Source organism: Taudactylus pleione, unplaced genomic scaffold (genome assembly GCF_031769625.1).
Source record: "Taudactylus pleione unplaced genomic scaffold, aTauple2 ptg000217l, whole genome shotgun sequence".
In the NCBI taxonomy this organism is placed as follows: domain Eukaryota; kingdom Metazoa; phylum Chordata; class Amphibia; order Anura; family Myobatrachidae; genus Taudactylus; species Taudactylus pleione.
The window spans coordinates 961,533-977,951 of NW_028284619.1; the positions used below are offsets into that span (position 1 = coordinate 961,533).

General features: G+C 42.6%; 1 protein-coding gene across 3 annotated transcripts in view; it reads right to left on the reverse strand.

The window, feature by feature from the left end:
• Positions 1–16,419, reverse strand: part of CACNA2D3 (calcium voltage-gated channel auxiliary subunit alpha2delta 3) — a 1,120,348-nt gene that overhangs the window by 137,138 nt on the left and 966,791 nt on the right. For all 3 annotated transcript variants that reach the window (XM_088478672.1, XM_088478674.1, XM_088478673.1), the window contains 2 exons: positions 12,240–12,301; positions 5,321–5,365 (listed from right to left, as the gene is read on the reverse strand). In XM_088478672.1, the coding sequence (XP_088334798.1) occupies positions 5,321–5,365; positions 12,240–12,301 (107 nt within the window). The remainder of the gene's footprint in view (positions 1–5,320; positions 5,366–12,239; positions 12,302–16,419) is intronic.

Consider the following 16,419-nt stretch of genomic DNA (forward strand, 5'->3'; position numbering starts at 1 on the left):
ATCATCCTCCTTATTCCTTTATACTCTGAACACATTCTCTCCTCCATCATCCTCCTTTCCTCACACTCTGGCCCCATCCTCTCCTCCATCATCCTCCTTCCATCACACCCCAGCCACATCATATCCTCCAACACCCTGCTCCCTCCCTGACATCCCAGCCACATCCTCTCCTCCATCTCCCTCCTCCTTCCCTCACACCCCAACCATATCCTCTCCTCCATCACCCTGTTCCTTCCCTCACAGCCCTTCGACTTCCTCTTTCGTCATCCTTCACCCTTACACCCCAGCCACATCCTCTCCTCCATCACTCAGATCCTTTCCTCACATTCAAGCCCCTCTTCTTTTCCATCACCCTTCTTTTTTCCTCACACTTTGGCCCCTCCTCTCCTCCATCACCATGCTTCATCCCTCACACCCCAGCCCCATCCTCTCCTCTGTCACACTGCTCCGTCCCTCTCACTCCAGTTTCAAGCCCGTCCTCTTCTCCATCACCCTGCTCCATCCCTCACACCCCAGCCCCATCCTCTCCTCTATCACACTGCTCCTTCCCTCTTACTCCAGTCTCCAGCCTGTCCTCTTCTCCATCACTCTGCACCTTCCCTCACACCCCAGCCCCATCCTCTCCTCCATCACACTGCTCCGTCCGTCTCACTCCAGTTTCCAGTCCATCCCCTTCGCCATCATCCCGCTCCATCCCTCACACTGCAGCCCCATCCTCTCCTCCGTCACACTGCTCCTTCCCTCTCACTCCAATCTCCAGCCCGTCCTCTTCTCCGTCACTCTGCACCTTCCCTCACACCCTGGCCTCGTCTAACTTCATCATCCTGCTCCTTCACTCACACTGGTAGTGTATAGATCCTGATGACATCAGGGTATATCTACTGAAACTACACTACACTACACTACACTTGCACTCTGGCCCCTCCTCTTCTCCATCACTCTGCTCCTTCCCACACACCTCCATCACTCTCCATATTTTACAGTTGCGGCACTCAGTAAGAGAGCAGGTCTGCAGTGTTGCCGCCTCCTCACGTGCCTTCATGCCCATACTTTGTACCCCTGCAGCCTGTGAGGCCAGTGTGTGTAGTACACTGAGCCAGCACAGACTGCCTGCCATTGCTGTGATGATTGGCCAGCAGACATAGCTCAGAGAGCAGTGCACTGAACGCAGCCACAGAGCTATCACTGTGAGACAGTGGCTATCAATCCTATCATGGTGTGGGGGGGCCTGTAAACATGCCCCCGGTGCCTCCTCTTTAATCTGGCACCGTACTGGTGAGAGAGGGGGTCTGGTTCAGCTTGAAGTGCCCAGTCGTTTATCACTCTGCACTTTATCACTTCCCAGAGGTTTATACTTCTGTCCCAATGACCCTTACACCACGCAGGTGATAGGTGTGTTCTGAATGCTTAAACAGCACTTTGTTATTAATTGCATGCATGGTGCCAAATTGACCTGGCAAGCGTTGCTGTTGGTTCTTGCTTTGAAAATAAAACTTAAACATTTTTTGGGAGAATAAGAGCTGGGAGTCTGTGTGCCTCCAAATAAACTATGGTCAGAGGATAATTAAGGAGTTAAGTTAAAAGCATTAATGTGTCTGAAGTGAATACAATCTTTCCAATCTGCTCATTAGATGACATCAAAGGATTGAAGTAGTTATGCACTGGGATTATTTTACTAGCAGCCAAATATTTTCTTTGTAATTCCGAATTAAATAATTAAGGACAGATGCTCCACTTGCTGCATTCTTCAAGCTCCTTGGGGCCAATGTATCAGAAGTTGTGCAACAGTGTCAGCGCCTCACAAATCATGATATAGAAGTCATTAAAGGTCACAATATGGTACAGTGTATGTAGTCTCAGGAGATATTTTAGCCATTAAAGATACTATATTTGGCGAGGAGGCTAGAAGACAAGAGACAGAGACCAGGGGTGTCTTTGGCCGCAGTACCACTCAATGACAACAAAATAATGACCTGCTACTGTATTGAAGTATTGAAGATAAATTATGAAAAAGTTCCAATATCTTAATATCTTTTGATGTAGATTGTAAAATGTTCCCTTACATTGACAAGTATCTATAAACTGCATGAAATGAAACAGGGACATAACATGCTATCACCGGGATCCATGACAGCTTTTTTTGGAGGTGGAGCAGAAAGTATGTGTCCAACTGCTTCAAGGGCACCCAGTCTAATCTTTGGGTTTGGCCATCAAACACTGATGGTTAGCAAGTTTGAGGGTTTTACCAAAATGAGGGAGATCCATTAGTATTGCTTATCTGCGCCATCAATCTCCATTCGTTTGAGCATGCTCAGACCTGTACCAGCGTTAGTTTAACCATTGATGCTTCTCCACAATAGTTAAACACCTTCGGCTATCAATAGTTAGCCCATTGTTGGACAACCCAACTACTCCTCTGAGCAGTGGCTGGAACAAGTGCTATGCCCAAATAGGGTTTCAATGTGCATATGCCATCCCCAGTCGATGCTCAGCAGATCAAAGCTTTAGAGCAGATGGACCTTTATCATCCTCCCTACTACTGGTAGTTTTGTCACTTAAATAAAAAAATGTACATTATACTGAACGAGCCATGTCCTATGAGTGAGGTTGAGAGTTTGGTCTTATCATGTACAGTCAGGTGCATAAATATTGGGACATTGACAGAATTTTCATATTTTGGCCTCTATTCAGCACCACAATGGATTTGAAATTAAACAAACAAGATGTGTTTTAACTGCAGACTTTCAGATTTAATTTGAGAGTAATTACATCCAAATCAGGTGAACGGTGTAGGAATTACAACGGTTTCTATATGTGCCTCCCAGTTTTTAAGGGGCCAAAAGTAATGGGACTATCAACTCAAAAGCTATTTCATGGACAGGTGTGGGCTATTCCCTCGTTATTTCATTATCAATTAAGCAGGTAAAAGGTCTGGAGTTGATTCTAGGTGTGACATTTGCATTTGGAATCAGTTGCTGTCGACTCTCAATATGAGATCCAAAGAGCTGTCACTAGCAGTGAAGCAAGCCATCATAGGGCTGAAAAATCAAAACAAACCCATCAGAGAGATAGCAAAAACATTAGGTGTGGCCAAATCAACTGTTTGGAACATTCTTAAAAAGAAAGAACGCACCGGAGAGCTCAGCAACACCAAAAGACCCGGAAGACCACGGAAAACAACTGTGGTGGATGACAGAAGAATTATTTCCCTGGTGAAGAAAAACCCCTTCACAACAGTTGGCCAAATCAAGAACACTCTCCAGGAGGTAGGTGTATATGTGTCAAAGTCAACAATCAAGAGAAGACATCAGAAAGAGTGAATATAGAGTGGTTACCACAAGATGTAAACCATTGGTGAGCCACAAAAACAGGAAGACCAGATTAGAGTTTGCCCAACAACATCTAAAAAAGCCATTACAGTTCTGGAACAACATCCTATGGACAGATGAGACAAATATCAACTTGTACCAGAGTGATGGGAAGAGAAGAGTATGGAGAAGGAAAGGAACTGCTCATGATCCAAAACATACCACCTCATCAGTGAAGCATGGTGGTGGTAGTGTCATGGCGTGGGCATGTATGGCTACCAATGGAACTGGTTCCCTTGTATTTATTGATGATGTGACTGCTGACAAAAGCAGCAGAATGAATTCTGAAGTGTTTTGGGCAATATTATATGCTCATATTCAGTCAAATGCTTCAGAACTCATTGGACGGTGCTTCACAGTGCAGATGGACAATGACCCGAAGCATACTGCAAAAGCAACCAAAGAGGTTTTTAAGGCTAAAAAGTGGAATGTTATGCAATGGCCAAGTCAATCCCCTGACCTGAGTCCAATTGAGCATGCTTTTCACTTGATGAAGACAAAACTGAAGGGAAAATGCCCCAAGAACAAGCAGGAACTGAAGACATTTGCAGTAGAGGCCTGGCAGAGCATCACCAGAGATCAAACCCAGCATCTGGTGATGTCTATGCATTCCAGACTTCAGGCTGTAATTGCCTGCAAAGAATTTGCAACAAAGTATTAAAAAATGAAAGTTAGATTTAGGATTGTTTAGTTTGTCCCATTACTTTTGGCCCCTTAAAAAGTGGGAGGCACATATAGAAACCGTTGTAATTCCTACACCGTTCACCTGATTTGGATGTAATTACCCTCAAATTAAATATACAAAGAAATGGGATAGACACAGTTCACCAGCGCAATCACATGAAATATAGTTATAACATTCCAAACCACACTAGAAAGGTAAGTGGTAATAAAATCAAATCCTTTTATGGTGGTCCTCAATGAAAAAGGAAAGGGTTCTTGGTTCAATCCTTTTCAGCAGTCAATCATCATAAACCCCCAAATAAGAAAAAAGGGTATATATAGTGTAACACAGTTTTTTTTATAGAATTGCATGTACTTCTGAGTCCCCTAATAGCTGAATAGGTAACAATTACCAAATCTCAGAAAGAACTGACACCAAGCAGTTCCTTAGGAGCAGTAAATGGTTAATTCATCAACAGGTATCCAGGATCCACAACCGGCTGGGATTCCTTTCCAATGGATCTGTCACCGTATTCAATCAGCGGGGTCCTCCGTCCATAAACACCAACACGTTTCCACCCTTCTACTAGGGTCTTTTTCAAGGTGTAGCAGCAAACAGAATGATTAAACTGCTTAAAATCATCCTATATATACCCAAACTAACCTATCATATCGGCACTAGCACAGCTGGTTCCTATACACAAGTCGACTACAAGTCCCATGAACCCCTGCTGTGCTAGACCTTTCAGTGTAAAACCAATCCTTGCCTCCCACGTCAGGAGTTAAATCACATCTTGTTTGTTTCATTTCAAAGCCATTGTGGTGGTGAATAGAGGCCAAAATATGAAAATTCTGTCAATGTCCCAATATTTATGCACCTGACTGTAGATTACCAATTACATTGTATAACTGAATATAAGTTACAATTGAGGATGGAGGATCTAATGCTGTATATATTTTTTGTTCATGCCGAGAAAAGCACTAAAATCACATAGATCTAACAGTGTATTCTCTTCACATTGACAATAGTCACATTTCACCACTTTGCTCAAAAATATATTGCTCCCTCTGTACATATATTACAGGACAGGATGAGTGATAACCACAACAACTGTTGGATATAATAATGAGATAATAATTGCTTCAGGTGTATCAGACCAGCAAGCCAGCTGATATGCCCCTCTGATATTATAATGAGTGTTATTTCTTTTTATTCCTGCTGTGTTTCTTACACTGTGCAATAGATTCATCGTACCAGCACAGAAAATGACATGTAGATATGTACTTACGTCATCATCACACGTCCTTGAACATTTGCCATCTAGAGATGCACACTGAAAGAATAAGAACAAAAATGAATACCTTGTGCCAAAGTCAACTATAGTATTTTAAATCCCAGAGTTGCCCCCTTGACCACAGTGCCACAAAAAAATAAGACTTGTCTTTTTATAACAAATGTTACATGGCCATCTTTGGGCGCTTGTTTTTAATAAATGAAAGAATCGAGTACGTAAAATACAGTATTTAAAAAAAATATTAAACCTTGAGATACAGGGAGGTTGCAGATGTTTGGAATCCACCCAAACTTAGAAATAATTGTCCAAGAGATGCTAAGAAAATTAGATATAGCACTGTGGTCTCATGGCTCACAGGACTACAGCCTCCCATATGCACTCCTCATTATACGAGTAAATAACAATGAAACTAGAACTGGAAGCTACCCAGGTACTCATGAATATGTAAAACAGTTCAGTATAAATTGCATTTTATTGGCAGGTCTTCAATTTACTTAGAAAACTTTTTTGCTGCACACTTTGGGACACCCTGACAAGGAACAATTTATTTAGAATTTGTTTCGCTATAGAGTTTGCCATGGTAAGCTGCCAAGTTATTTTAGATGCTATTCCGAAACCTTATGTTGAGCTTCATTGGCATGAGGGTAGGGAGGACATAGGCAGCAACACTGCCAGGCTGAAACAATCTAATAACAAGGGAAGCCATATTTACTCAGTGAGCCATTGCTATTACTACAGGGCTAATGGAAGCTAGATGTAGCAGTATGATCCAATCACTGTCCCAGCTAAGTATTATTGTGCCATCGCTATTACTACAGGGCTAATGGAAGCTAGATGTAGCAGTATGATCCAATCACTGTCCCAGCTAAGTATTATTATGCCATCACTATTACTACAGGGCTAATGGAAGCTAGATGTAGCAGTATGATCCAATCACTGTCCCAGCTAAGTATTATTGTGCCATCGCTATTACTACAGGGCTAATGGAAGCTAGATGTAGCAGTATGAATCACTGTCCCAGCTAAATATTATTGTGCCATCGCTATTACTACAGGGCTAATGGAAGCTAGATGCAGCAGTATGATCCAATCACTGTCCCAGCTAAGTATTATTGTGCCATCGCTATTACTACAGGGCTAATGGAAGCTAGATGTAGCAGTATGATCCAATCACTGTCCCAGCTAAGTATTATTGTGCTATCGCTATTACTACAGGGCAAATGAAAGCTAGATGTAGCAGTATGATCCAATCACTGTCCCAGCTAAATATTATTGTGCCATCGCTATTACTACAGGGCTAATGGAAGCTAGATGTAGCAGTATGATCCAATCACTGTCCCAGCTAAGTATTATTGTGCTATCGCTATTACTACAGGGCAAATGAAAGCTAGATGTAGCAGTATGATCCAATCACTGTCCCAGCTAAGTATTATTGTGCCATCGCTATTACTACAGGGCTAATGGAAGCTAGATGTAGCAGTATGATCCAATCACTGTCCCAGCTAAGTATTATTATGCCATCACTATTACTACAGGGCTAATGGAAGCTAGATGTAGCAGTATGATCCAATCACTGTCCCAGCTAAGTATTATTGTGCCATCGCTATTACTACAGGGCTAATGGAAGCTAGATGTAGCAGTATGAATCACTGTCCCAGCTAAATATTATTGTGCCATCGCTATTACTACAGGGCTAATGGAAGCTAGATGCAGCAGTATGATCCAATCACTGTCCCAGCTAAGTATTATTGTGCCATCGCTATTACTACAGGGCTAATGGAAGCTAGATGTAGCAGTATGATCCAATCACTGTCCCAGCTAAGTATTATTGTGCTATCGCTATTACTACAGGGCAAATGAAAGCTAGATGTAGCAGTATGATCCAATCACTGTCCCAGCTAAATATTATTGTGCCATCGCTATTACTACAGGGCTAATGGAAGCTAGATGTAGCAGTATGATCCAATCACTGTCCCAGCTAAGTATTATTGTGCTATCGCTATTACTACAGGGCAAATGAAAGCTAGATGTAGCAGTATGATCCAATCACTGTCCCAGCTAAATATTATTGTGCCATCGATATTACTACAGGGCTAATGGAAGCTAGATGTAGCAGTATGAATCACTGTCCCAGCTAAATATTATTGTGCCATCGCTATTACTACAGGGCTAATGGAAGCTAGATGTAGCAGTATGATCCAATCACTGTCCCAGCTAAGTATTATTGTGCTATCGCTATTACTACAGGGCCAATGAAAGCTAGATGTAGTAGTATGATCCAATTACTGTCCCAGCTAAGAATTATTGTGCTATCGCTATTACTACAGGGCTAATGGAAGCTAGATGTAGCAGTATGATCCAATCACTGTCCCAGCTAAGTATTATTGTGCTATCGCTATTACTACAGGGCAAATGAAAGCTAGATGTAGCAGTATGATCCAATCACTGTCCCAGCTAAGTATTATTGTGCCATCACTATTACTACAGGGCTAATGGAAGCTAGATGTAGCAGTATGATCCAATCACTGTCCCAGCTAAGTATTATTGTGCTATCGCTATTACTACAGGGCTAATGGAAGCTAGATGTAGCAGTATGAATCACTTTCCCAGCTAAATATTATTGTGCCATCGCTATTACTACATGGCTAAAGGAAGCTAGATGTAGCAGTATGATCCAATCACTGTCCCAGCTAAGTATTATTGTGCTATCGCTATTACTACAGGGCAAATGAAAGCTAGATGTAGCAGTATGATCCAATCACTGTCCCAGCTAAGTATTATTGTGCCATCACTATTACTACAGGGCTAATGGAAGCTAGATGTAGCAGTATGATCCAATCACTGTCCCAGCTAAGTATTATTGTGCCATCACTATTACTACAGGGCTAATGGAAGCTAGATGTAGCAGTATGATCCAATCACTGTCCCAGCTAAGTATTATTGTGCTATCGCTATTACTACAGGGCTAATGGAAGCTAGATGTAGCAGTATGAATCACTTTCCCAGCTAAATATTATTGTGCCATCGCTATTACTACAGGGCAAATGAAAGCTAGATGTAGCAGTATGATCCAATCACTGTCCCAGCTAAGTATTATTGTGCTATCGCTATTACTACAGGGCTAATGGAAGCTAGATGTAGCAGTATGAATCACTTTCCCAGCTAAATATTATTGTGCCATCGCTATTACTACAGGGAAAATGAAAGCTAGATGTAGCAGTATGATCCAATCACTGTCCCAGCTAAGTATTATTGTGCCATCACTATTACTACAGGGCTAATGGAAGCTAGATGTAGCAGTATGATTCAATCACTGTCCCAGCTAAGTATTATTGTGCCATCGCTATTACTACAGGGCAAATGAAAGCTAGATGTAGCAGTATGATCCAATCACTGTCCCAGCTAAGTATTATTGTGCCATCGCTATTAGTACTGTAAATGCCGACTGCAATGTTTTATAAATTTTTGAATTTTGCATATTTACTTGGTGTACAGGCTAGTGATCAAGGGCCTGATTCAGAGATAGACGCTAATGCGACTCCAGCTGCGATTTCGCACGGAATGCAGCTGCGAAAATATGGTAATGTCTGTCTGCAAAGAGCATAGAGACGCCCACTGCTGCCTTCTCACCTGCGTGCAATGTTACATACCTGCGTAAAAATTGGTAACATCGCCACACATCGGTGGCCATCTTTGTGGCAGGTCTCTCCTGCCGCAGCCTTGGGGGCTCTCCTGACATGCAGAGCTGCGTATACAACCGCAGTGGCTAATTTATGCACGCCCATGTAACAGCATTCAAATGGATAGGCACGCCTGCATTCTGACCACTCCCCGTTACCACCCCCAAACGCTGACAACCTGTCATTCTGTCTGCAGTGGATTACTATGTGCATCTGTGATCGCTGTGCAGTATGGCTTATACGCATGTACAATGGCAAACAATTGTTTGATCTGCGTAAGAAGCAGAATAGCGTCCATCACTGATTCAGGCCCCAAATCTGTTCTGAATTGGTCTTAATATATATATTTTATAGATATATATATATATAGAGAGAGAGAGAGAGAGAGAGAGAGAGAGAGAGAGAGAGAGAGAGAGAGATGGAGAGGGTGTTCACTGGCACTCACTGATATGAGGTTAGTAATGAAACTTTGGCTTCACAGCAGGACTTGTCTATAGTCTGTCTATAGTCTATCTATCCTGTGTAGAAATAGTTGTTTTGTATCTTTAGTTGATTTTATTGGCCTTCTACAAGTTTTTCCTCAACTTTTACTAAATGTGTAACTTTATCTTGCTGCCATCTGTCTATGCTTTTCTGTCATGTGTTCCCTATCATCCGACCAATTTGTTGTTTGAACAACAAAACCATCTAATTTATTCATTACTTTAGGTCTGAGTAGGAATCAATTGTGTCTCCCCTGTAAAAAAAAAAAAAAAAAAGCTCTACAGTACGTGGGAATAGGAACATTTGCTGGGATCGTACAATGACTTAGCAGACAGTGATTACAGCTGTACAATAATCTTCTTACTGATTCATTGTCTCATAGCTGGGTGAACTCAGCACAACCATTTATGGACAAATGGAAGGATCTATTTTGCAAATATAACCTATATTCTATGCCTAATTCTGTGATAGATTCACTGTATCTGGCACTTTTAGTCACATGACTAGAGGGGGCACAGCCACATTTATTGACCCTTTATAAAATAGCTGTGTGATAAAAAAAAAGCAGATACTCGGAACTACAATTTGGCTAGGTGTGACTGTTCCATTTTGTTATTAATCAGCTCTGTTTAAAACTTGGCTGCCAAGACGTGCGCATCAGTTTATGTTTTGCTAGCGCTAGTCACACGGGAATCACAGATAAATCATCAGCTTGATACAACTTGACAAATGTACTAGTCACACTGATTATATAGGTATATAGGGGCTGGGATGTATCAAAGTGCTTCTTTTCGCCAAATTAAAGTTTCAATGATTTTTCAAACCACACAATTTTGAAGGTTACTACTTCACATTAAGCCAGAGTTTTCCAAACTAGCGACCCGCAAACGCATGCTGGTATTACGACTTGGGGCACATAAAAACGGTGCAATGTTTAAGCAGAGGATTGCAAAGCAGCACTTTTAATAAGTGGTTCTCGCTGGCAAGATTAAGATAAGAGAAAACCAGATGTATACTGTAGCAAAGGGGCATGGCTAATTTGTCTCTGCCTGCCCTTAATGTGCTGCAGTTATAGATGCGTCCACATTCATCTAGCCTTCTTGTGCGTTAAACAACCCTTCTAGTCACGCCATGCCGTGGCGTGACTCGGTAGCATCGAGCATCTTTTTTCGCAACTTTTTACCTTCAGATGCGGTGCGAATAGAACACACGAGCAGCTTCTGCTGATTAAAATGATATGCGGCATACCTATGTTCTGTGTGCAACTGCGGCTGTATCTGCATGCAAAACGCTACGTTACAGAGTCACAGCCGCTGAAACTGTAACGTATCATTACGCAGCTGTACAAATAAGACGTATTTGAAGTTACAAAGTCGCATGAAAAGACACTCTGCGCGACCGAGTCACATGGCACTCATGCGACTTGTAGCGCATGGAGGAGAGATATATGTGGACACTTCTGTACATGTTAACGCTCCCTATCTACAGGGCTGCCAAGATATCCTTCAGGCCCTCTGCAGAAGCTATGCCAGCTGCCTTCTTACTGAGTGAAGTTTGCCGCTTCCAAGTAGCAGATGACGCAATTCGTGCTGAATCAGGTCATTGTAGCCACGCCCGCTGCTGTATAATGCCAGTAATCTCTGTATTGTATAGCGGAGGAGGGGGCATATCCATGATGACGCGATTGCGATACCACTCCCGCCTATGCTGAGCCACACCCCCTGTACCGCCACACGCCACCTATGTCGCGCCATGCCTGTCTCATCCGTCCCCCCTTGCTGTGCCGCCCTGGCTGCCTCTTCCCAGAGGGGTCAGCCAGAAAGTCGCCAACTATGCCCTGCACGCAAAAACGCTAAACATCACCCCTTGCATTGCATCATGGTTTGCCCAAGTACAAAGTTACTCCTTTTATTGTTGTTGCTGCTTTGCTCTGAACTCTGAATCAGCCTCAAAAAGTGGGGATAAGTTTTTCTCATTTTGAGAAAATTTACAAGAAATGTAATTATCAGCGCAAATGGACTTACATCTACCTCCTACATCAGACGCTAACAGTCTTTACAAGAGGTAAACTTACTGTAAGCTGCATGCAGTTACCATTGCTTACAGCACCGCACATTGTATGACATTTTACACAAACCTCAGTTTGATAAGTAATGCTGTAGGGTTTAAAAGCCGCATGCAATTAAATCAGATTTTAAAACCACATAAAAAGCCGCAATTTGATAAATCCCTGACTGGTTATTTTTGCAACTTCTGTGCAACATATACAGCACAAAAAAAAAATACCTAGGACACATGTTCAATATATTACAGTCCATTAATAAACTCCAAACGAAGGTAAAAAAAAAAGCTAGTAGCCCTAACACATGTCCCACACCTGGGGTGCCCAGCTCTAGTGGTCACTTATGCAGATAACTGTGGAATAAAGGAACTTTTCACACTTGAAATGATGAATGCCCAGGAAGCATTATTAATATTATTATTAGCTGCTTATTTGAGTGTTATGATTGTGGGTGCGACAATGTTTTTAAACCATATTAATGTCCTGCATTGTTTAGTACTATAAGTCACGGTTTTCTTGTTTTGCTCATTTGTAAGGCGCCGTGGAACCCTTGTGGCGCCACAAAAAATAACATATAATAATAATAAATCATTTGTTATTCACACAAACATAACAACTAAAGCAGAAAATAAACGACAAATAATAGATGTGCAAAATGCTTATGTTTACAAGACAGACGTCTAACTTACCTGTCTGCTGGCAATCGAAAATTTTCTTTGGAAAAATTCAAGTTTCATTTGAATCCCAACAGCTGGAATAAGATTTTAAGATTCACTTTAGAAAAATTAGGAGTTACTGAAAATGAAAGAAAAAAAACTGTGTCTCGACCCAACAGATGCAGCCAAGTGGCTTTAGGTAGTTAATAACAGCAGCAGTTTTATTTTCTCTAAACAGCTCAGATTAATTGTACAGTACAATCTGATATTAACAATTTACCATTTGTGATTTACTTCAGTAAAAAAATAATTTTATTACCCATTTGCTGTAGGTCTGTCAATACATTTTATAGGCTGCAACAGCAACAGTGGCATCTGCAGGCAACAATTTTCTACGCAACATACTGGAGGAAGGGCAGTTTCAAATCAGTTATAATATAATCCATATTTAGGATATCTTAATGTTTAAAAGTTTATTTTATTTTACATAACAAATTAAAAATATATTTTGATGATACTCCTCCTTTAAGATATATGATAATGATTCATCAAGCATCTGAATAGTTAAAAATAAATAATCTTATCCATTTAACATTTGAATTTGACAAACATAAAGCATTAATCCCATGAAACAAAATAGTTTTTTTTTATATAACATAAACCACTGTGGCAGGTTATAAGAAAAATCTTGGTACTGTATTTCCCAGTTTCATTGGTTTGTTTCTTCAGACTGCTATTAATGATATATAAATCTGAACTGTGCCATGTGACTACCACAGCAAACATACTCACATAATGTAGTGAGCAGAGAGGCTTTGAAGTGCCCCTATGAGCTCTGGGCCTGATTCAGAGCCGGACGATCTGACCAGAGCGCTCGCTCTGAATCAGGGCCCTCCTACCTAAACTTGGAGCGGCCTCTTGGACGCTCGCATAGCTGTGGGTTACCACCCACAGCTTATGCGAGCGTCCATGATGATGGTCGTGATGGTCAAGACCATCGCGACCATCGGGCTTGCGACGAAACCCTGCGGTAGGGTCTTGGTAACCGCAAGCCCTGGAGTGATTTTGGCTCTATCAGAGCCAAAATCACTCCCACTGACATCACTAGTGATGTCAGTGGGGCCAGACCCAGACGGTAGGCGTTCCCATGGGAACGCCTCCGTCTGGCAGCCACGCCACTGGCACGCCCACCAAAGGGGGCGTGCTGTCAATCAACATCGACGGCACGCCCCCTTTGGTGCGAGACCTGGAGCGACGGCTTCCCCGTCGCTCCCCGGGTCTCGCGCATGTGCACTAGGGCACCATTGACCCACTTGCGAGCGCTCAGCGCTCGCGAGCGGGTCTGAATCAGGCCCTCTGTCTGCTGAATAATATAAAAATCATCTCTTCCTTCTCCCCCATGACATGCAGAGAGTTGTAAGCCTATTAGTGTGTCACATGCCTCTAGAGAGATTTTGAAAAGGAGACAATGATTTGTATGAGAACAGTTATGAAAGATGACTTTCAGATGCATGTTTAAAAAGTATTTAACTTGCTATTTAAAGTAAAGAAATAATAAACATTTTTTGTGGGATTGCATCTTTAAAGTACATCTTCAAATACTGTTCAGTGAAAACATTGTACACAGAAGAACAGACCGTGTATTCGCCATATGGATTTGTGAATACATGTACTGTAAGAGAAGATGAGCGTCATTTCCAAAACTGTTCTGTGAAATATCCCCCTCATTCCGTATTTGGCCGCAATCCCAACCACACAGCAATATGAATTGACCGTCATCCCAGCTCTATTCATAAACTACAAATTCTGTGAAATGTGAATTGACAAACACAGTGCTGAATGGCCTTCCACAGAATAAGGAAACAAAAGCAGAATACAAAGGAATTTTGCTCCCCTTTACTTTGTTCCTACTATGTTGCAAAAGAGAAATTCTGCTTTAATTTCTCTTATCTCTAACTGTAAACCCAACACGACCAACAACACTACGGTAGGTAATTATGGTAAACCTGTCATGTTTGAAGTTCTAGAGCTGACACTGTTAAAACGTAATCGGTATGAATCACTGCCAGACCTAAGCCCAGCGGATGAAATACCGATGCCAGAAGGCCAGCAGCTGAAGATTCCGACTGAGGTAACACCCCTAACCCTCCCATCACCCCCCATAACCTTCCTTAGGGGTGCCTAACCCTAGCCGCCCCCCCTAGTGCCTAACCCTAACCTCCCCCCAGGGGGTGCCTAAACCTAACCCTCCTGGGGGGAAGGCACCTAAACCTAACCTCCCCCCGGTGGTGCCTGAACCTAACCCCCCCTTCCCCTAGCCTAAACCTAACCCTCCCGGGGGAGTTGGTGCCTAAACCTAAGTCCCCCTTCCGCAGCTAAGCACTCCCTGTGCCTGGCGAACCTACGATCGGTATGCCGGGCGTCAGTATTTCGGCGTGGGGCTGATGATAGGCGTCTGTATTTAGACGCCTATCATTAGTCATATGCCGGGATTTCACAGTCAGGAAGCCGGCAGTCCACATTTCGACCACCAGCTTCCTAACTACATCCCTGATATGCATCACAATATTAGCATGTCGGCCTTTAGTGTTTGGACTAACAGTGGCCCTGTTGTCATTGTAGTAGACATTATGTATGATTTTCAAAATTACATACAAAACCATTTGTATTAACCAACTAAAGCACAAATACATATATGTTAGTTGTTGTTCTACATGAAAAGATAGCCAGGGGCTGCGCTCAACCTTTTAGACTAAATGAAAATATGTTGATAGAATCGTGGAAAATAAATAATTATTTTAATAATGTCAAAAAGTTCTGATTAGTCACATATAAAATAGTAAGTTAACAGAGACCAATGTCCTGTTAAGTCAGCATACATATATATGAATCGATGGGTATCAAAATATGCAATGTCCAGCAAATGGCAATATAGTAATATTAATAATAATATAGTGCAAACTGATGTATAGAACACTTGAGGTGAAAGATGATTGAAAAAATCACATAAGCCGTATTGCCACCTGTATTATCCTGTTGATGGTATTTTGAGCAATTTGTGTGGAAATAATGTCTGAAAAAGATCTAACGGCGTCCCGCTAGTCTTAATGCAAAGTACCTTTTATCTGTCCATATGCGCGTTGCCCGGGAGGATTCTTTTTCTGATCCGGGGACATCCAGCTGGAGCCGACAGCGGGGATCTCTCTGTGTTATGGCGCACTGTGCCGCACACTCACGGACACTACCCCTGCAACCAGGGTCAGGGTCGTGGGCGCGCTCAGAGTGCACCAGCAAACAAAGGGGACGTGACAGCGGTCCTGACTCTGACGAGCCGGGGGCCGTGGACGTGAACCCTATCAGAGGATACTTACCCGGAGGGGCTCCGCTTCCTGTCCTTTCTTCTTATCCTGATGGTGGTCTCTTCTTCTTGGCAGTAAATACGTGGTCTGGTGTTTTGGTGGTGGATACAGGCAGTCCGGCAGTGCAATACTTGTGTTCTAGAATTGTCCGTCCCCAACGCGTTTCGACCTTCGCGGTCTTCTTCTGGGAGCATATAGACCGCGAAGGTCGAAACGCGTTGGAGACGGACAGGAAGCGGAGCCCCTCCGGGTAAGTATCCTCTGATAGGGTTCACGTCCACGGCCCCCGGCTCGTCAGAGTCAGGACCGTTGTCACGTCCCCTTCGTTTGCTGGCGCACTCTGAGCGCGCCCACGACCCTGACCCTGGTTGCAGAGGCAGTGTCCGTGAGTGTGCGGCACAGTGCGCCGTAACACAGAGAGATCCCCGCTGTCGGCTCTAGCTGGATGTCCCCGGATCAGAAGAAGAATCCTCCCGGGCAACGCGCATACGGACAGATAAAAGGTACTTTGCATTAAGACTAGTGGGACGCCGTTAGATCTTTTTCAGACATTATTTCCACACAAATTGCTCAAAATACCATCAACAGGATAATACAGGTGGCAATACGGCTTATGTGATTTTTTCAATCATCTTTCACCTCAAGTGTTCCATACATCAGTTTGCACTATATTATTATTAATATTACTATATTGCCATTTGCTGGACATTGCATATTTTGATACCCATCGGTTCATATATATGTATGCTGACTTAACAGGACATTGGTCTCTGTTAACTTACTATTTTATATGTGACTAATCAGAACTTTTTGACATTATTAAAATAATTATTTATTTTCCACGATTCTATCAA